The sequence below is a fragment of the Heloderma suspectum genome, chromosome 1, assembly GCF_057233095.1.
Source record: "Heloderma suspectum isolate Gila_16-S chromosome 1, 16-S_ref, whole genome shotgun sequence".
NCBI lineage: Eukaryota > Metazoa > Chordata > Lepidosauria > Squamata > Helodermatidae > Heloderma > Heloderma suspectum.
In genome coordinates, this window is record NC_139458.1 from 371,248,172 (window position 1) to 371,270,416 (window position 22,245).

The 22,245-nt window shown below is 42.1% G+C and overlaps 1 protein-coding gene across 3 annotated transcripts in view; it reads right to left on the reverse strand.

The window, feature by feature from the left end:
• The window catches only part of CEP170 (centrosomal protein 170), a 142,452-nt gene that overhangs the window by 12,841 nt on the left and 107,366 nt on the right, over positions 1-22,245 (reverse strand). For 2 of the 3 annotated variants that reach the window (XM_084828220.1, XM_084828219.1), the window contains exons 13-14: positions 17,950-18,097; positions 1,995-2,162 (exon numbers count right to left, since the gene is read on the reverse strand). In XM_084828220.1, coding sequence (XP_084684346.1) covers positions 1,995-2,162; positions 17,950-18,097 — 316 coding nt within the window. Of the gene's footprint in view, positions 1-1,994; positions 2,163-17,919; positions 18,098-22,245 lie in introns of all 3 variants that reach the window. The other variant, XM_084828218.1, reaches the window with a different exon arrangement.

Genomic DNA, 22,245 nt, shown 5'->3' on the forward strand with positions numbered 1-22,245 from the left:
ATGTAACACATTACATACAAAAATTATCAAGAGTCATATAAGTATCTTTTGAAACCTTCACCACAATTTAAAAATACAGACATAAAAGAAAATATATAAACTTGCTCCAAGCTGACTCTAGTCATACCTGGTAGCTGATAAAAATAAATTAGACTGACTGACTGGTAGCTATATCACTATTTTATTCATTTATTGTTAATACTATCATCATATCCCTCCTTGTAAAACCAGGGGGCTTTATAAATAATATACACAAACAGTTAAAATGAGGATTAAAAGTATAATAATTCAACAAATTAGGAGTCTGTTCTGTGAGCTTCAGAAATAAACATCGGTAATCAAACTGTGTGGCTCTCAATATGGAAAGAATTGGAGAACACGGCCAACAGTAGACAGCAAACACATACCAAATGTAATGGAATTCCTGCAGTGCCAACATTGCTTTGTAGGGACATGGTTTTCACTTCTGTGAAGTTCTAGACATATGACATGCATGTAGCATATTAGTAGCTAAAGGTCAAATACATGTATTCCCATTTATGTTCCAAACAGGATTGCTTGGATTTAACAGTTCCAGATATCTGCCAATATCTACCCAATTTCTGAAGGGACCCCATGACCCTCAACTGCAGCTTTTCAGAGGTGCAGGGGGCTCCAGTGAAAAGGTGGCAGAGGAGAGCCCCATTCTGTAAACAGAACTCCACTCATAATGTGTAGGATCCAAGCCATTCACTTTGAATACTCATCAACTGTTGCCATTGATTCCTAATAACAGTAGGAATTGATGCTAGCACACAGTTATGATGTTACTCTTCTTTTCCATTGTTCTTCTGATTTCTTGTAATAAAAAAACTTTGGAAAATGAGATTTGTAATAAAAAATGCTATGGGAAATAATACAGTAATAATACATTTGATTCTACCTGACAGTGGGGAAAAATTTCATTATATTTCTGTTAACTATTTGATCTTTCCTTTGTTCTTAAAGTACATTTCCTATTTCCTCTGATGGACAACACAAGAGTATCTAAGCTTTCCCATGTGACAGTAGGCATACTTATTTGTAATTCTCCTAGTTTGACCTAAACAAAAAAACCAAAGAAAAGCAAAATGACAAATCAGGGCAGCTTTTTTAAAAAGTCAAGTCTAGGGATATATGGGGTATATCTGTACAGAATTTGTAGTTAAATCCAACTGTGTTTCAGTTCCAAAACAGGCCAAAGAGGTCAGCTTAGATGTAATGGGAAACCATGGGTTCCTGCTGTCCAAGGACCACTGGTTGCTCTCAATCACCTCAAGTGCAGCTCTCTGCCTCTCTCTTTCACTCTGTCTTTGCAGGAGCTGTTCAGTCTCAGCAGGGGCTCTCCAGTTTTGCCTTGTTTGCTTTAGTGGTGGGCCAGTCTCTGTATCTGGGCTACCTGAGGAGGTTTTGGCAGTGAGGAGTCAGGAGACCTGCTACTCATCAGACGTAAGGTGGCTGGGTCAGGAGGGAAAAGGAGAATGCAGAAGCGATCAGCCAATTAACTGTGGGGGGGGGGAGCCCAAGAAACAAAGAGCAATGTGATTGGCTAGATGCACTGATGCACTGTGCAGCTCCTGGAGGTGGACAGGAAATTGAATTTGCACTGGAGACAAAGCAGCTCCCGCTTGAAAAATAGTGAAGATCACTGCGCTATGCGAATGACCTGTGGTGAGCCTCAGTCTTGTGCACTTTCCCCTCCCCTTTAATCCTCTGTGGCGTGCCACAGGAAGACATTCCAATTATTTTTCCTTAGCCTTTTGCTCTCTGCCTTACCTGCCCACAGCCTCTAACCCAATGGAAGCTGTCTATGGGATTAAACAAAAGAGAGCTACAATAGGATCCAGAATGGAATGTTCACTCCCCATGCCTTTTCTAGTAGTGGTAGAGGCAGTTCACACCTAAGTCATTTGGCACTGAAAGGCAAAGTTATTGGCTCCTGAGTTTTCAGTCAGGTCTTTAAAGTGGATACTTACTTCATCTCTACTCCAGGTTCGACGACGTGTAATTGTGGGGGGCTCAGGTATGTCTGTTGGCTGTGGTTTGGGATCATTAGGCCGAGTATTCCCATCTGGTGTTTTAGCATTTACTACTGGAGGAATCTTCCTGAAGTTTAGACTTTCATCAAATACACGGTCAACTAGCTGAAAAATAAATAAACAGATGTATGAATATAATGAGTGACAAAATTTCACTGTATAAAACCAACTGGAGAGATGCAATATGAGGCCCATCAATTCAGATGTTCTCTCTCTCTATGAAAGCACAAAAGATATTAAATAATTGAAGAATTCCATTTCCTTGTATATTAGAACACAAAATATGTTATCAAGTTTTAATTTTGAAGGTACAGGAATAGGCATTTGATTAAAATGGTACAGTGGCAGGTATAGTACTATTTAATCTACAGTTTATGTTACTGCTGAACAAAAAAGAAAGGGGACTCACATTTATTTAGTAAAGATGTAAGTCAACATTACCTAACTCAGAGAAAATGCATATTTACATTAGCAGAGGCTTAGTAAGCATGGCTAGGAAACAATAAAAAGAAACCAACATGAAAGTAAAAATCACACCGCAAATACTATGGTATGTGTCTTTTTCAAATGGTTACACCGTGTTACTCACAAAAATGTACACAGAACATAATGTTGTTAACTACGTGTCATGTACAAGAACTTGAAATAAATCAAGAGGAACGACACAACAGATGAAGTGGAAATATTCAGGGTTGGCATGATAGGGTTGTTTTGACTAGATAAATTCCTGGGTTTTAGTGCTCCTGACCACTCATCCACTCCAGCTAGCAGGAAGAGAGGCAATTTGTGCCAATCTTCCCAGCCTTCTGCAGCTCCCGGTGCCACCTCCCACCAGTTTTTCTGGCACAGGGGAATGCAAGGAGGGAAGGGAATTGGCAAAAGCGGCCTCCTTCCCCATTCTGCCAGCGGAAATTCTCCGCTGGTTTAGAAGTCATCCATGAACCTTTTTGTCCTCGGGAGGCAGACTTTGGACCCAAGTCAATGTTATTAACGTTTCCAAATCCATTGCTGTAGTTGCCTAGGAAGTTAGATTAAGGGTGGATTCATAAAATAACTTCCCACTGCAGTATTACACGTTGCCATCACCTTATGGTGAGCGCCTATGTAGAATTTTATCTTGTAAAAGGTTCAATATACATTTCACTACTCCACAATTATGCAACTGGGAAAGCCACATGATCGTATGAATCTACCCTGCTTTTCATTTGTTGTTTTACCTATTGAAAACTGAGACCTAATTTATGTATTTGAGAATTACAGAGGCTAGGTCTACACTACTGCTTTACAGTGGTATTGAAATGCACTGATAACTGTTGGGGCACATTACACACTGGATATACCACTTCTGTAGCGTTATTTCCTGCTTTTTATTCCACATTACCCAATATACCGCAACAAATGTCATTGTGTGTCCTACGAGGTATAAATGCACAAGAGGGAAATAGCATTACCATGACGGGATCATAATGATATGACACAAGGTGTAGATCAGGCCAGAGACAGAGCTGAAATAATTTCCAAAGGGCTGCCCGCATTAGTCTGTTGCAGAATAAACAACAAAGAATCTTGTGGCACCTTAAAGACTAACAAATGTATCATGCCATAAGCTTTTGTGGACTACAATGTACATATACATATGGCTGAATGTGTTTGTGTGTGTGTGGGGGGGATTGTAAATGGTGAAATCAGAGGGAAATAAAATGTAGCAAGTACAGACAGTGCTAAATATTAACAGTGGCCATTCACAAAGCAGCTGTTGGGTGGTAACACAGACATTCTTGTGTTAGTGAGATGATTGATTTGTGTAGTATGAGTTTTTTAAAACACCGTTGCCCCTATTCAAGCCACAGGACTTAGAGTTGAACCTCTTGACAAATTGTTCTTCAGCTGTTTCATGTTGAAATCTGTCTTTGAAGTTTCTTTGTTCAAAAATGGCCAGCTTAAGCTTATGTCGAATGTCCTGGGAGTTTGAAATATTCCTCCAATAGTTTTTGAATACTGCCATTTTTGATGTCAGGTTTGTGTTCATTTATTCTTTTTCAAAGAGATTGACCTGTTTGTCCAATGTAGAATACAGTAGTGCATTGGTGGCAAATGATGGCATATCACCATATTATATATGTTGGCTGAACATTTCCAGAAGTGCTGAGGAAGCAGATTATCTTAACCCATTTCAATATGGCTTCAGGCCAGGTTTGGCACTGAAATGGCCTCGGTTGCCCTGATGGGTGATCACTGCCAGGAGATCCCTGCTAGTTCTCCTGGACCTCTTGATGACTTTTAATGCCATTTACCATGATAACTTGCTGGACTGACTCTGTGAATTTGGGGTACAGTGAATAATTATTCCACTGCTACCTGCAGGATTGTTCCCAGGAAGTGGCACTGGGGGACTTCTGATCAATCCCATGGCAGTTGTGCTATGGTGTTGTGTTGCCCTGGCCATGGGTGTTGAACTCTTAGGTTAGAGGTGCCAAGATAGTGATAAATCAGATCCAAAGGTTTACTTACAAGGCGACTTTATTGGGTAACTTACAGCACACAGGTGTACCCAAATGGTTGGATCAGACAGCTTCTCTGAACCACGAGCCATTGGATCGAATGGGTTTTATACAATACATGTTAGCAGTATAACAGCAGCAAGCACCCCCTAGCGTTCATTCCCAGCATAAACTAACAGCACTTGGTTCTCAGCACAGCCACCTGTAAACAAACTTTGCTTCCCAGGCAGAGTGCTTGATAACACTCTCACTCATTAGTATGGATTGTGCTAGGCCGTGCTATAGGCCCTTTGAATCATCTTCACATGCTCAGAGGCATACTAGCAAGGGAACTGCAACAATAATGAACTTAAGCAATCATTATAGATCTCTAGGCCCCTCTAACACCACAAATGACTTGGCTATGCTCCTGGGGCCAATACAGGTGTCCCATCGGGTTCCATTTTGTCCCCCAGGCTTTTTAATATCTATGAAGCCACTGGGAAAAGTCATCAGGTGATTTGTAGTGAGGTGTAAGCAGTCACTGATGACACCCAGTTTGATTTCTCCTTGTCATCTGAGCCAGATGTGGTTGTGCAGATGCTGGATTGATGCCTGAAGGAAGTAATGGGTTGGATGAGGGCCAGTAAACTTAGCCCAAATCTCAACAAGATGGAGTACCTATGGATGGGTGATTCTGGATCTTGGAAATGGGTAGACAGAGTGTTCTGTATGGGACTGCACTCCCTCTGGAGGTCCAGATGGCCTCTGTGGCATGGAGCAGATTCGGCTGGTGTGCTAGCTACAGTTGTTCCTGAACAGAGATAGCTTAGCCACTGTGACCCATGCTCTGGTAACCATCATTTAGATTATTATAAAGAACTTTACATGGGGCTGCCCTTAAGGACAATCTGGAATTTACAATTGGTGCAAAATGCAGCTGTCAGGGATCATATAACACCTACCCTGAAAGAGCCGCATTGGTTGCCTACTTGTTTCTGGGCTGAATGCAAGCTTCTGGTATCGACCTACAAAGCCCTAAAAGCTCTGAAGACCAGGTAACTGAAGTAACAGCTCTCCCCGTATCAACATGCCCTTAGATCTGGGGGAGAGGCCCGTCTCATTGTCCCACCACTACGGGAAGTGTATTGGGTACCCCAACTCTGGAATGCTCTCCCCCAAGAGGTATGCCTGGTGCCAATTTTAATGGCATTTCAATGCCAGATGAAGACCTAGATGTTTACTCAAGCATTTCTGGTGGTCAATGAATATGACTGGATCTCCGTTGTGTATTTGTTTTTGTCTGCTGATTGCTACTGGTTTTATTAGATGTACTGTATTTTATTGTGTTCCCCTTCATGGATCACTGCCTTGTTGTGGCGAAGGGGCTTGTGTAACTCAGTGAAGCCATAAGCTATGCTGTGCAGGGCCACCCAAGACAGACAGGTCATGGCGGAGAGTTCTGACAAAATGCGGTCCACTGGAAAAGAAAATGGCAACCCATTCCAGAATTCTTGCCAAGAAAACCCCATGGAACGTATCACAAGGCTAAAAGATAGGATGCCAGAAGATGAGCCCCTCAGGTCGGAAGGGGTCCAATATACTACTGGGGAAGAGCAGAGAGAATTTCCAAGTAGTGCCAGAAAGAATGAAGCGGCTGGGCCAAAGCCGGAAGGACACTCAGCTGTGGATGTGTCTGGTGGTGAAAAGAAAATCCGATGCTGTAAAGAACAATATTGTTTAGGAACCTTGAACGTAAGATCAATGAATCAAGGTAAGCTGGAGGTGGTCAAACATGAGATGGCAAGACTGAACATCAACATCTTGGGAATCGGCGAACTAAAATGGACATGCATGGGTGAATTTAATTCAGGTGACCATTATATCTACTACTGTGGGCAAGAATCCCTTAGAAGAAATGGAATAGCATTCATAGTCAATAAAAGGGTGGGAAAAGCAGTACTGGGGTACAATCTCAAAAACGATAGAATGATCTCGGTACGAATCCAAGGCAAACCATTCAACATCACAGTAATTCAAGTCTATGCCTTAATCACTGAGGCCGAAGAAGCTGAGGTTGATCGGTTCTATGAAGACCTACAACACCTTCTAGAACTAACACCAAAAAAAGATGTCCTTTTCATCATAGGGGATTGGAATGCTAAAGAAGGAAGTCAAGAAATCACCGGGATAACAGGCAAGCATGGCCTTGGTGTACAAAATGAAGCAGGACAAAGGCTAACATTGGTCCGTAACATTGTTCAGGAGGTCCGTAACATTGTTCAGGAGGTCCGTAACATTGTTCAGGAGGCAGCAACTCAATCCATCCCAAAGAAAAAGAAATGCAAGAAAGCCAAGTGGCTGTCTGATGAGGCTTTACAAGAGGCTGAAGAAAGAAGGGAAGCGAAAAACAAGGGAGAAAGGGGAAGATATACCCAACTGAATGCAGAGTTCAGGAGAATAGCAAGGAGAGACAAGAAGGCCTTCTTAAATGAACAATGCAAAGAAATCGAGGAAAACAACAGAATGGGAAAGACTAGAGATCTTTTCAAGAAAATCGGAGATATCAAGGGAATGTTTTGTGCAAGGACGGGCATGATAAAGGACAAAGAAGGCAGGGACCTAACAGAAGCAGATGAGATTAAGAAGAGGTGGAAAGAATACACAAAAGATCTATACAGGAAAGATCTTATTGTCCCAGATAGCCATGATAGTGCAGTCACTGAACTTGAGCCGTACATCCTTGAGAGTGAAGTCAAGTGGGCCTTAGGAAGCAGTACTAACAACAAAGCTAGCAGAGATGACAGTATTCCAGCTGAACTATTTAAAATCCAAAAAGATGATGCTGTTAAAGTGCTGCACTCAATATGCGAACAAATTTGGAACACTCAACAGTGGCCACAAGACTGGAAAAGGTCAGTTTACATTCCAATTCCAAAGAAGGGCAATGCCAAAAGGTGTTCAAACTACTGTACACTTGCGCTCATTTCACATGCCAGCAAGGTGATGCTCAAAATCCTACAAACTAGGCTTCAGCAGTATGTGAACCGAGAACTACCGGAAGTACAAGCTGGGTTCTGAAGAGGCAGAGGAACTAGAGATCAAATCGCCAACATTCGCTGGATCATGGAGAAAGCAAGAGAATTCCAGAAAAACGTCTATTTCTGCTTCATTGACTGCGCTTAAGCCTTTGATTGTGTGGATCACAACAAACTCTGGAAAATTCTTAAAGAGATGGGAATACCAGACCACCTGTCTCCTGAGAAACCTGAAGCAAGTCAAGAAGCAACAGTAAGAACTGGACATGGAACAACCAGTTGGTTCAAAATTGGGGAAGGAGTACGACAAGGCTGTATATTGTCGCCCTGCTTATTTAACTTATATGCCGAGTACATCATGAGAAATGCCGGGTTGGATGAATCACAGGTCGGAATTAAGATTGCCGGGAGAATTATCAACAACCTCAGATACGCAGATGATACCACCCTAATGGCAGAAAGCGAAGAGGATCTAAAGAGCCTCTTGTTGAGGGTGATAGTGGAGAGTGCAAAAGCTGGTTTGAAACTCAACATTAAAACACTAAACTAAGATCATGGCATCTGGCCCCATCACTTCCTGGCATAGAGAAGGGGAAGAAATGGAAGCAGTGACAGATTTTATTTTCTTGGGCTCCAAGATCACTGCAGACAGTGACTGTAGCCATGAAATTAAAAGACGCTTGCTCCTTGGGAGAAAAGCTATGACAAACCTAGACAGCATAGTAAGAAGCAGAGTCATCACCTTGCTGACAAAGGTTCATGTAATCAAAGGGTTTTCCCAGTAGTAACGTATGGCTGTGAGAGCTGGACTATAAGGAAGGCTGAGCGCCGAAGAATTGATGCTTTCAAACTGTGGTGCTGGAGAAGACTCTTACGAGTCCCCTGGACTGCAAGGAGGTCCAGTCAGTCAATCCTAAAGGAAATCAACCCTGCCTGCTCATTGGAGGGACAGATACTGAAGCTGAAGCTCAAATATTTTGGCCACCTAATGCGAAGAGAAAACTCTCTGGAAAAGACCCTGATGCTGGGAAAGATTGAAGGCAAAAGGAGAAAGGGACGGCAGAGGATGAGATGGCTAGACAACATCACCGATGCAATGAATATGAATTTGAGCACACTCCGGGAGGGAGTGGAGGACAGGAAGGCCTGGCGTGTCCATGGGGTCACGAAGAGTCGGACACGACTTAACGACTGAACAACATTTTATTGTTTTGATACTGTTATCCACACTGAGATTTTGTATGAAGAGCAGGATATAAAAATAAATAAATAAATAAATCACATTGGAAGATGGGCAGGTGTATGAACCCCTGAAGTTGTGTATGACATTATTAGCACCTTTAATAGTGTTGCCAGAGTAGATAAGGCGACAGAGTTAGCATCTCGTTCTGCTGCAGGGTCTGGTTCCTATGTCTGTATCTCTCTTACATGGTTCATTATTGGTGGTGACTACCTAGGTTGGGGGCTGTTTCTAAGCAAGTACAGGCCTACTACCCAGAGTCTGGTTCCTGTGTCTGTCCCACAAAATCCAGATGTATCATATAATTTTGTGGTATCCTAGAGGGTTTTTCCCCACCATGGAATACTTAAGGAATATTTCTACCATGACACTAATCACTTCTGGCCAGTGCACTGACACATAACAAATGTCCTCTCAATGCTACAAAAAGAAGAGTTCTGCATGGACCCCTCGAGATGGTTATTACAATGGACTAGATTTTTATACAGAGTGCTTCTATCACCATGTACAAACTGAGGTAAACAGCAAGCAGCATTATTTACCACACAATCTCAGCTGTGCAGAATGTGGTGCCATCCACAGCGTCAGAGACAATACTGACATCATAATTAAAGAGACTAACAAAGGAAGAGCTGTCATCATCATGAACAAGTTAGACTACATACAGAAGGCTGAGAGGCAATTCTTCAACACCTCATTTTATAGGCTTCTGTCTTCAGACCCTGTTGAGGAATGCCAGAAAAAACTATACAACCTTGTGAAGGCATTTCCTACAGATCCGCAGGATAAAATCTACATAGACACACTCTAGGAGCTTTCACCAGGCACCTTCTAGTTGCTAATCAGTTGGGATGTCTGGTTATATGGACTCCATTCTCAGACCACATGCTATCAATACTCCAAGTTATATAAAAAATACCTTTTGGGGAAAACTACAACCCAGTGACAATCTACATCTTAGCTACCATGAATTTTGAGGCCCTTTACACTAACATCCCCCAATAAAGATGGACTACAATCCTTCAGGAACATCATCCTTGATGGTGCTACAGCAGCCTTCCCTAACTTGGTGCCCTCCAGAAGTTTTGGATTACAACTCCCAACGTTTTTCACCACAGGCCATTCTGTGGGGCTGATGCAAACTGAAGTCTAAAACATCTGGAGGGCACCAGGTTGGGGAAGGCTGCGCTACAGTATTATCTAACCACCAAACTCTGCCACCTTATACTTACCCAAAATTACATCAGCGTTGAGGAGAACATATCTTCAGATCAATGGCACTGCCATGAGGACTTGCATGGCCCCACAACATGCCCACATCATCATGGCTGACCTAGAACAAGGCTTTCTCAACTCCTGTCCCCCAAAGCCTCTTGTCTACATATGATCCATTGATGACACCTTTATCATCTGGACTCATAGACAGGAGCCACTTGAGAAGTTCCACCAGGATTTCAATAACAACGAGTCTTGTGGCACCTTCAAGAATAACATTTATTTTGGAGTAAGGTTTTGTGGTATTTTCATACCATGCAACAGCTTCACTTTCTGGACACTACCATGCAATTCATGGAAATATAAGTACCACGTTATATCAAAAGCCAACTGCTACATATACTTACACGCGTCCAGCTTCCACTCAAAACACACCACAAAATCCATTGTCTACAATGGATTTTTTAGGGGTCTATAACAAAACCCTATCATACAACCGTTTCTCTTCAGACTTGGACAGAGACTACAATTTATTAGGCTACAATACCTACCCAATGAAGTAAAAAATTGATCAACAGGGTCACACTGGTACCCAGCAAATAATCTACTACAGGACAGTCCCAGAAGGGAAAACAACTGAACATTACTTGTTGTCACCTAGATAAAACCAATCAGAACTATGTACAGCCCATCCTGGACAATGATACTTCCCTCTCATAAGGCTTCTGTAGTAGTCCTGTACTTGCTTATAGTCAGCCCCACAACCTAAAATATCTAGTCACCAGCAACAATATACAGTACTGTGCAAAAGTCATAGGCCACTACCAGCTTTGTTGTTTTAGCAAAGTTTTAATGACCATCCATAATTATTTTTTGGTCTCTGTATTAAGATACAAACAAAAAATATGTACAGGCAAAAGTCAGTATTTAGTGTGACCTCCCTTGGCTCTAAGCACATCCTGAACTCTTTGGGGGAGACTGTCCTGAAGTTTTCTGAAGTAATCTTCTGGTATATTATACCAGGCTTCTTTCAGCACTTCCCAGAGTTCTTCTTAGATGTAGGTTGTCTTTTATTTCTATCTCTGTCCAGGTGATCCCATACTGCCTCTATAATATTCAGGTCTGGACTCTGTGGAGGCCAGTCCATGACTGTCAGTGTTTTATCAGCTGTTTTCCTCACTAAATATGATTTCACTGCATTAGCAGTGTGCTTGGGATCGTTATCATGCTGAAAAATGAAACCATTCCCAATCAGGTGCTTTCCAGAAGGAATGGCATGATGAATTAAAACCGGTCTGTACTTTTCAGCATTCATGATCCCATCAATACAGACAAGATCGCCAACACCACTGGCAGAAATGCAGCCCCAAACCAGGACAGACCCTCCACCATGTTTCACTGAAGGCCGCAAGCACTCATTCGTCCATCTCTCTCCAACTCTTCTTCTCACATATTGTCAACGATTGGACCCAAAAATTACAAACTTGGATTCATCACTCCATAATACTCTTTTCCACTGATCCTCATTCCAATCTTTGTGAGCTTTAGCATATCTTAGCCTTTTCACCCTGTTCCCCTTCTGCAAAAGTGGTTTCTTGGCTGCTATCCTTCCACGAAGATCATTCCTGATCAAGCTTCTTCGGACTGTTGAAGGGTCAACTTGGCATACTGATGCAGCTTCCAGATGCTGAGCCAGGTTCCTGCTGGACTTCCTCCCGTCTCTCAAAGAAGAAACTATGAGGAACTTCTCATCAGACTTTGAAAGTTTTCTTGGCCTTCCAGTACTTTTTTTGTCCTTGACCTCTCCTGATTCTTCAAATTTCTTTATAACAGCTTGAATACCACATCTTGAGTATCCAGTTTGTTTGTTGATTTCCCCTTGAAACTGGCCTTGCTGATGCAAAAATATGATTTTATGTCTGCCCAATTCTGTGATCTTTGGCATTTTGACTGGAATGATGTGATTGAAAGTTGGTCTTATTAGCAAGCTTCCAATGAATTACACTCATACAATATGTGTATGTACTGCTCAAGCATGTCTTGCACAAACCTGGTGTAAAAGACCTTTTTCCACAGTCAGTTTGGCATGAAATAGTAGGACATATACAGGTGTTAGCAATGACAGTAATTAGGGTTCCATTCCATTTAGGCTTAGGGGAACCAGGTGCCTGCTGTTACTCTAGTGTAAGGGAGGTCACACTAAATACTTGCCACTTTAGCCTATGGAAGCTGTTTTTTCTGATTTTTTTCTGTTGTTGAATACTGCATAAAAATTTCCTGTATTTTCTGGTTGTATTCTAATGAAGAGACTGAGAAATAATTATATATGGTCATTATACCATTGCTAAAACAACAAATCTAATGGTGGGCTAAGACTTTTGCACAGTACTGTACATAAGAACACAAGAATATAAGAAGAGCCCTGCTGGATCAGACCAAGGGTACATCTAGTCTAGCATTCTGTTCACACAGTGGCCAACCAGCTGTCGACCAGGAACCCTGTCCATGTTCCCCAGCAACTGGGCTACATAAGCTTACTGCCTCTGGTACTGGAGGTACCACATAGCCATCAGGACTAGTAGCCACTGATAGTCTTCTCCTCCAGGTATTTATCTAACCCGCTTTTAAAGCCACCCAAATTGGTGGCCATCACTACATCCTGAGGTAGTGAATTCCATAGTTTTACCACATATAGCATGTTAACAGAGATATAGATAGAGGAACCAGACCCTGTGGCAGACCCAGATGCTAACTCTGTCTCCATATCTACTCTGGCAACACTATTACCAAACAATATCATCCACAATGTCAGGGTTGATATATCTGCTCATTTTCCAATGTGATATATGCCATCATTTACCAGCAATGGCCTACTGCATTCTACACAGGACAAACAGGTCAATATATTGTTGTTGTTGTTCAGTCGTTCAGTCGTGTCCGACTCTTCGTGACCCCATGGACCATAGCACGCCAGGCCTTCCTGTCCTGCGCTCTCTCCCGGACTGTGCTCAAGTTCATATTCATTGCATCTGTGATGCTATCTAGCCATCTCATCCTCTGCCATCCCCTTCTCCTTTTGCCTTCAGTCTTTCCCAGCATCAGGGTCTTTTCCAGGGAGTTTTCTCTTCGCATTAGGTGGCCAAAATATTGGAGCTTCAGCTTCAGTATCTGTCCTTCCAATGAGCACTCAGGGTTGATTTCCTTTAGGATGGACTGATTTGACCTCCTTGCAGTCCAGGGGACTCGTAAGAGTCTTCTCCAGCACCACAGTTCGAAAGCATCGATTCTTCGGCGCTCAGCCTTCCTTATAGTCCAGCTCTCACAGCCATACATTACTACTGGGAAAACCATAGCTTTGATTAGACGGACCTTTGTCGGCAAGGTGATGTCTCTGCTTCTTACTATGCTGTCTAGGTTGGCCATAGCTTTCCTCCCAAGGAGCAAGCGTCTTTTAATTTCAGGGCTACAGTCACCATCTGCGGTGATCTTGGAGCCCAAGAAAGTAAAATCTGTCACTGCTTCCATTTCTTCCCCTTCTATATGCCAGGAAGTGATGGGGCCAGATGCCATGATCTTCGTTTTGTTAATGTTGAGTTTCAAACCAGCTTTTGCACTCTCCTCTTTCACCCTCAACAAGAGGCTCTTGAGATCCTCTTCGCTTTCTGCCATTAGGGTGGTATCGTCTGCATATCGGAGGTTGTTGATAATTCTCCCAGCAATCTTAATTCCGACCTCTGATTCATCCAACCCAGCATTTCTCATGATGTACTCTGCATATAAGTTAAATAAGCAGGGTGACAATATGCAGCCTTGTCGTACTCCTTTCCCAATTTTGAACCAATCGGTTGTTCCATGTCTGGTTCTTACTGTTGCTTCTTGACCCTCGTACAGGTTTCTCAGGAGACAGGTAAGGTGGTCTGGTACTCCCATCTCTTTAAGAATTTGCCACAGTTTGTTGTGATCCACACAATCAAAGGCTTTAGCGTAGTCAATGAAGCAGAAATAGACGTTTTTCTGGAATTCTCTTGCTTTCTCCATGATCCAGCGAATGTTGGCGATTTGATCTCTAGTTCCTCTGCCTCTTCTAAACGCAGCTTGTACTTCCGGTAGTTCTCGGTTCGCATACTGCTGAAGCCTAGCTTGTAGGATTTTGAGCATCACCTTGCTGGCATGTGAAATGAGCGCAATTGTGCGGTAGTTTGAACACTCTTTGGCGTTGCCCTTCTTTGGAATTGGAATGTAAACTGACCTTTTCCAGTCTTGTGGCCACTGTTGAGTGTTCCAGATTTGTTGGCATATTGAATGCAGCACTTTAACAGCATCATCTTTTAGGATTTTAAATAGCTCGACTGGAATACTGTCATCTCTGCTAGCTTTGTTGTTACTAATGCTTCCTAAGGCCCACTTGACTTCACTCTCGAGGATGTCCGGACCAAGTTCAGTGACCGCACTATCATGGCTATCAGGGACATTCAGATCTTTCCTGTATAGTTCTTCTGTGTATTCTTGCCACCTCTTCTTAATCTCATCTGCTTCTGTTAGGTCCCTGCCTTCTTTGTCCTTTATCATGCCCGTCTTTGCACAAAACGTTCCCTTGAGATCTCCAATTTTCTTGAAGAGATCTCTAGTCTTTCCCATTCTGTTGTTTTCCTCGATTTCTTTGCATTGTTCATTTAAGAAGGCCTTCTTGTCTCTCCTTGCTATTCTCTGGAACTCTGCATTCAGTTGGGTATATCTTCCCCTTTCTCCCTTGCTTTTCGCTTCCCTTCTTTCGTGAGCTACTTGTAAAGCCTCATCAGACAGCCACTTTGCTTTCTTGCATTTCTTTTTCTTTGGGATGGATTTCGTTGCTGCCTCCTGAACAATGTTACGGACCTCCGTCCATAGTTCCTCAGGCACTCTGTCTATCAGGTCTAATCCCTTAAATCTATTCCTCACCTCCACTGTATATTCATCAGGGATATGATTTAGGTCATACCTGAACGGTTTAGTGGTTTTCCCGACGTTCTTCAATTTAAGCCGAAATTTTGAAAGAAGCAGCTCATGATCTGAGCCACAGTCAGCTCCAGGTCTTGTTTTTACTGACTGTATGGAGCTTCTCCATCTTTGGCTGCAAAGGACATAATCAATCTGATTTCGATATTGTCTATCTGGTGACGTCCATGTGTAGAGTCGCCTCTTGTGCTGTTGGAAAAGAGTGTTTGCTATGATCAGCATGTTCTCTTGGCAAAACTCTATTAGCTTTTGTTCTGCTTCATTCTGTACACCAAGGCCATGCCTGCCTGTTATCCCGGTGATTTCTTGACTTCCTACTTTAGCATTCCAATCCCCTATGATGAAGAGGACATCTTTTTTTGGTGTTAGTTCTAGAAGGTGTTGTAGGTCTTCATAGAACCCATCAACCTCAGCTTCTTCGGCCTCAGTGGTTGGGGCATAGACTTGAATTACTGTGATGTTGAATGGTTTGCCTTGGATTCGTACTGAGATCATTCTATCGTTTTTAAGATTGTACCCCAGTACTGCTTTTCCCACCCTTTTGTTGACTATGAGTGCTACTCCATTTCTTCTAAGGGATTCTTGCCCACAGTAGTAGATATAATGGTCACCTGAATTAAATTCGCCCATGCATGTCCATTTTAGTTCACGGATTCCCAAGATGTCAATGTTCAATCTTGCCATCTCATGTTTGACCACCTCCAGCTTACCTTGATTCATTGATCTGACATTCCAGGTTCCTAAACAATATTGTTCTTTACAGCATCGGATTTTCTTTTCACCACCAGACACATCCACAGCTGAGTGTCCTTTCGGCTTTGGCCCAGCCACTTCACTCTTTCTGGCGCTACTTGGAAATACCCTCTGCTCTTCCCCAGTAGCATATTGGACACCTTCCGACCTAAGGGGCTCATCTTCCGGCGTCATATCTTTTAGCCTTGTGATACGTTCCATGGGGTTTTCTTGGCAAGAATACTGGAGTGGGTTGCCATTTCCTTCTCCAGTGGAATATATATATCAATATATGCAAAAGAATAAATGAACACAAACTGACATCAAAAATCCCAATATTAAAAAAATCAGTGAGAGAGTATTTCAGCCTTCCTGGACACTCAGTCATTGATCTTAAGGTATCCCTTCTTGAACAAAGGAACAGATTTCAATGCAAAACAGCTGAACTGCAATTCATCAAGAGGTTCAACTCTATTTCCTGTGATCTGAACAGGGACAAAGGTTTTGTTTTTTGTTTTTAATCACACTGCATCAGATCAACAATGCAAGGATATCAGCCACGGTTATTATTTATTTATTTATTACATTTATATCCCGCCTTCTTTCCTCCTTAAGGAACCCAAGGCAGCATACATAATCCTCCTCCTCTCCATTTTAGCCTCACAACAACAACCCTGTGAGGTAGGTTGGGCTGAGAGTCTGTGACTGGCCCAAAGTCACCCAGTGAGCTTCCATGGCTGAGTAGCGACTAGAACCTGGATCTCCTGGATCCCAGTCCAACACTCTAGCCACTACACCACACTGGCTCACAGTTATTTTCCCCTAACTTTTAATTGAGAACATTTATGTTATTTGATGCTGATGGTTATTTTGACATTGTGTTTTACTGAAACTGGTTTTATTTAAAATTGTTTATACTTAATATCATTTTATTAATATGTTTGTGCTGTTTTTAAGCTGTAGGCTGCCTTGGGAAGACTATAGTCTTGAAAGGCAGCTAAGAAATGGATTAAATAGATAAAACAAATAAACGTGAATGACCACTGTTAATAAAGTAATTATTATTGTTTGTACTGCATAACATTTCCCTTTGATTTCACTGTTTACAGTTTTCCCTCCCCCAACCATATGTGTGATATCTTGGTAAGTCAGGACAATACTTTATGCATATGATGGAAGTGGGCTGAAGTCCACAAAGGCTTCTGCCATAATAAATTTGTTAGAATTGAAACAAACTCTCACACTTAGAAGTTAATTGTTTCAATTAAGGTAGCCAAGGGAATACATTCAAACACCCTAGGATTTGGATTATTCTTTTGTATATTTTGTTTAAAAGATCAATGGAGGCAACTGTATTGAAGAACTGTTATCAAATTACTAAATATTTTTCAGTCACTTTCTGTTAGTATGGAATTTTCCATTTCTGGGGGGCAGGAAATGGTGTTTTTTACTATAAAAAATAGTAAATTACCCTTCTCCTAAAACTACATTTCCTGAGGAAACTGCCAACTCTGAAAACAAAACAAATAGTTAAGAAAAAGACAAACTGTAATATAGTTAAAAGGGAATTGACTTTATGTAATTTTAAATACACTTACTGGAGTTTGTAATAGTGCCTTGAGCATGCAAGTTTGCATACAGAAAAACAGCAGATCAGAGAAAGGAAAAAGCTGAATCACAGCATGAAGCTATACTAATTTGTATTATTTGTTAACACTGTATTAGGGAGGGGAAGTAGCTTAGAATCAGTGGTAAGTTATTTAAAAACAAAGATCAGTAAAGCTCAGGGCCATCTAAGACCAATGAAAATGCATAGTACTTTACCTTACACATAACATTTTATAATATCGGTGTATAACTACATCTCTAAGGATCTCTCTTCACTAGGGAGCACTTAAATATTATTCACTTGCATGTGAGGCTATGTCAAAGAAACAAACAAAAGGACTTACATGCAATTCTTTAAAAATGACTGTGTCCATAGTTCTTGCACAGACCATACTACAAAATGTGTTTTTTAACTACTGGAATTAATTTTTAACAATAGGTAATCTAACCTTAAAATGAAAGAAAACGAATGCTGAGATTCATGCAAACAAGAGTGGAAATAATTAAAAGTATGCCAAAAGAATAAAGCAAAAGAAATAAAGAAAAGGAAGAACCTTATGCATTTCTCCATGAAGATCTCCTACCTCTTCTCTAGTGTCTATGGCAGAGCCAGGGGTGGTGGCAGCAGTGCTTACTGTGGTACTAGGCGCAGTGCCCGATGAAGTCACTGAATCTATCTCTCCTGCTACATCATTGATTTCCCGTGCGATGAGAGCCAGGTCCTGACTGATCCTGTTAATGATCAACACAGCATTACAGTCTGAGCATAATTCATCTCAACCAATCAACCTAACTCTAAGCTGTGTTTCTCAACAATTTGGAACATGCTTCAGTTTCCAATATTTTCTTCTAACGCTATCATAAATATTAGAGGTTAAAATAATTCTGGTAGGACAAGAACAGCAGCCAATTAACTTTGCTATACAAGGACTATTTTTTTTCTGCTGTAATTGTATATTTCCACATTTTTAATACCCAAAATCCATGGTTGTATCACTTACCGCATGTAAAGGGGTTAAATAGTTTTAACCATGGAAAACTACATCGTTTTCTAACCATGTAGTTAACCAAGGATGTAATCATGGAAGAATTATATAGCTCTTTCACTTGGTGTAAAAGGAAAGGGTGAAATCCCATGTTGCACAAAGCAACTTATGCTCACCTTTTCTTCCCCCTGAACCTTCCCTCCCCCTACCAGTTCTGCTCCACAGGGTCCCCCAACTGAGCAGTTTTTGAGGGTGAAGGGCGCTGCAGGGGGGGGGAGAGAATCACTCCCCTCCATTCCACTGATGGAAGCCACTCCTTTGCCAAGACTCACTGAATATGACCAAGAAAAGTAAATTCACTCACACACACACACACACACACACACAATCATTATACTCCCTCAATACAACAATTCTTCCATGACTAAGTAGCCTTCATTTCCTCTTCTATGCCCACAATATATTTGCTAATCCCTACAACTACTCCCCTCCTTCCTATTATTAGGACTCCCCATCCCACAACAAAGTGTCTCCCTCCTCCTCCTCCTCCTCAGATGTGCCTCACTCTGGTTTACAAAGTAACTCTAATGTATCAGAAAAAAAGATGAAAATCCTGTGGATATAATTTTGCACATATATTTAGTTGACAGTTATTTATTTTGTTATTTTGTACAGAAGATGCTATTTATTTATTTTATTCTGAATGTATACACAGCCCTAGTATAACATCTTTGTGGATAGGGCTCACTGCTTCAACAAGTCGGATCCTTTGCTGCCTTCTTCCTACTGCAGTCTTCTGTTGTTGTTGTTGTTGTTCAGTCATTCAGTCGTGTCCGACTCTTCGTGACCCCATGGACCATAGCACGCCAGGCCTTCCTGTCCTGCGCTCTCTCCCGCAGCGTGCTCAAGTTCATATTCATTGCATCGGTGATGCTATCTAGCCATCTGCCGTCCCCTTCTCCTTTTGCCTTCAGTCTTTCCCAGCATCAGACTCTTTTCCAGAGAGTTTTCTCTTCGCATTAGGTGGCCAAAATATTTGAGCTTCAGCTTCAGTATCTGTCCCTCCAATGAGCAGTCAGGGTTGATTTCCTTTAGGATTGACTGATTGGACCTCCTTGCAGTCCAGGGGACTCGTAAGAGACTTCTCCAGCACCACAGTTCGAAAGCATCAATTCTTTTGCGCTCAGCCTTCCTTATAGTCCAGCTCTCACAGCCATACATTACTACTGGGAAAACCATAGCTTTGATTAGACAGACCTTTGTCGGCAAGGTGATGTCTCTGCTTCTTACTATGCTGACTAGGTTCGCCATAGCTTTCCTCCCAAGGAGCAAGCGTCTTTTAATTTCATGGCTACAGTCACCGTCTGCGGTGATCTTGGAGCCCAAGAAAATAAAATCTATCACAGCTTCCATTTCTTCCCCTTCTCTATGCCAGGAAGTGATGGGGCCAGATGCCATGATCTTCGTTTTGTTAATGTTGAGTTTCAAACCAGCTTTTGCACTCTCCTCTTTCACCCTCAACAAGAGGCTCTTTAGATCCTCTTCGCTTTCTGCCATTAGGATGGTATCGTCTGCATATCTGAGGTTGTTGATAATTCTCCCAGCAATCTTAATTCCGACCTGTGATTCATCCAACCCGGCGTTTTTCATGATGTATTCTGCATATAAGTTAAATAAGCAAGGCGACAATATGCTGCCTTGTCGTACTCCTTTCCCAATTTTGAACCAATCGGTTGTTCCATGTCTGGTTCTTACTGTTGCTTCTTGACCCTCGTACAGGTTTCTCAGGAGACAGGTAAGGTGGTCTGGTACTCCCATCACTTTAAAAATTTGCCACAGTTTGTTGTGATCCACACAATCAAAGGCTTTAGCGCAGTCAATGAAGCAGAAATAGACGTTTTTCTGGAATTCTCTTGCTTTTTCCATGATCCAGTGAATGTTGGCGATTTGATCTCTAGTTCCTCTGCCTCTTCGAAACCCAGCTTGTACTTCCAGTAGTTCTCGGTTCACATACTGCTGAAGCCTAGCTTGTAGGATTTTGAGCATCACCTTGCTGGCATGTGAAATGAGCACAATTGTGCGGTAGTTTGAACACTCTTTGGCGTTGCCCTTCTTTGGAATTGGAATGTAAACTGACCTTTTCCAGTCTTGCGGCCACTGTTGAGTGTTCCAAATTTGTTGGCATATTGAGTGCAGCACTTTAACAGCATCATCTTTTAGGATCTTAAATAGCTCAGCTGGAATACTGTCATCACCGCTAGCTTTGTTGTTACTAATGCTTCCTAAGGCCCACTTGACTTCACTCTCGAGAATGTCCGGCACAAGTTCAGTGACCGCACTATCATGGCTATCAGGGACATTCAGATCTTTCCTGTATAGTTCTTCTGTGTATTCTTCCCACCTCTTCTTAATCTCATCTGCTTCTGTTAGGTCCCTGCCTTCTTTGTCCTTTATCATGCCCGTCTTTGCACAAAACGTTCCCTTGAGATCTCCGATTTTCTTGAAGAGATTTCTAGTCTTTCCCATTCTGTTGTTTTCCTTGATTTCTTTGCATTGTTCATTTAAGAAGGCCTTCTTGTCTCTCCTTGCTATTCTCTGGAACTCTGCATTCAGTTGGATATATCTTCCCCTTTCTCCCTTGCTTTTCACTTCCCTTCTTTCCTCAGCTACTTGTAAAGCCTCATCAGACAGCCACTTGGCTTTCTTGCATTTCTTTTTCTTTGGGATGGATTGAGTTGTTGCCTCCTGAACAATGTTACGGACCTCCATCCATAGTTCCTCAGGCACTCTGTCTATCAGGTCTAATCCCTGAAATCTATTCCTCACCTCCACTGTATATTCATAAGGGATATGATTTAGGTCATCATGTGTATGATGTACACATGTCCATGTGTAGAGTCGTCTCTTGTGCTGTTGGAAAAGAGTGTTTGCTATGATCAGCGTGTTCTCTTGGCAAAACTCGATTAGCTTTTGTTCTGCTTCATTTTGTACACCAAGGCCATGCCTGCCTGTTATCCCGGTGATTTCTTGACTTCCTACTTTAGCATTCCAATCCCCTATGATGAAGAGGACATCTTTTTTTGGTGTTAGTTCTAGAAGGTGTTGTTGGTCTTCATGGAACCGATCAACCTCAGCTTCTTCGGCATCAGCGGTTGGGGCACAGACTTGAATTACTGTGATGTTGAATGGTTTGCCTTGGATTCGTACCGAGATCATTCTATCGTTTTGGAGATTGTACGCCAGTACTGCTTTTCCCACCCTTTTGTTGACTATGAGTGCTACTCCATTTCTTCTCAGGGATTCTTGCCCACGGTAGTAGATATAATGGTCACCTGAATTAAATTCGCCCATGCCTGTCCATTTTAGTTCGCTGATTCCCAAGATGTCGATGTTCAGTCTTGCCATCTCATGTTTGACCACCTCCAGCTTACCTTGATTCATTGATCTTACATTCCAGGTTCCTAAACAATATTGTTCTTTACAGCATCGGATTTTCTTTTCTCCACCAGACACATCCACAGCTGAGTGTCCTTTCGGCTTTGGCCCAGCCGCTTCACTCTTTCTGGCGCTACTTGGAAATACCCTCTGCTCTTCCCCAGTAGTATATTGGACACCTTCCGACCTGAGGGGCTCATCTTCTGGCATCATATCTGTTAGCCTTGTGATACGTTCCATGGGGTTTTCTTGGCAAGAATACTGGAGTGGGTTGCCATTTCCTTCTCCAGTGGACCACATTTTGTCAGAACTCTCTGCCATGACCTGTCCATCTTGGGTGGCCCTGCACGGCATAGCTTATGGCTTCACTGAGTTACGCAAGCCCCTTCGCCACAACAAGGCAGTGATCCATGAATCCTAACCTGAGTAGGTTAGCAGTGATCTTTTCTGCTCAGTAAT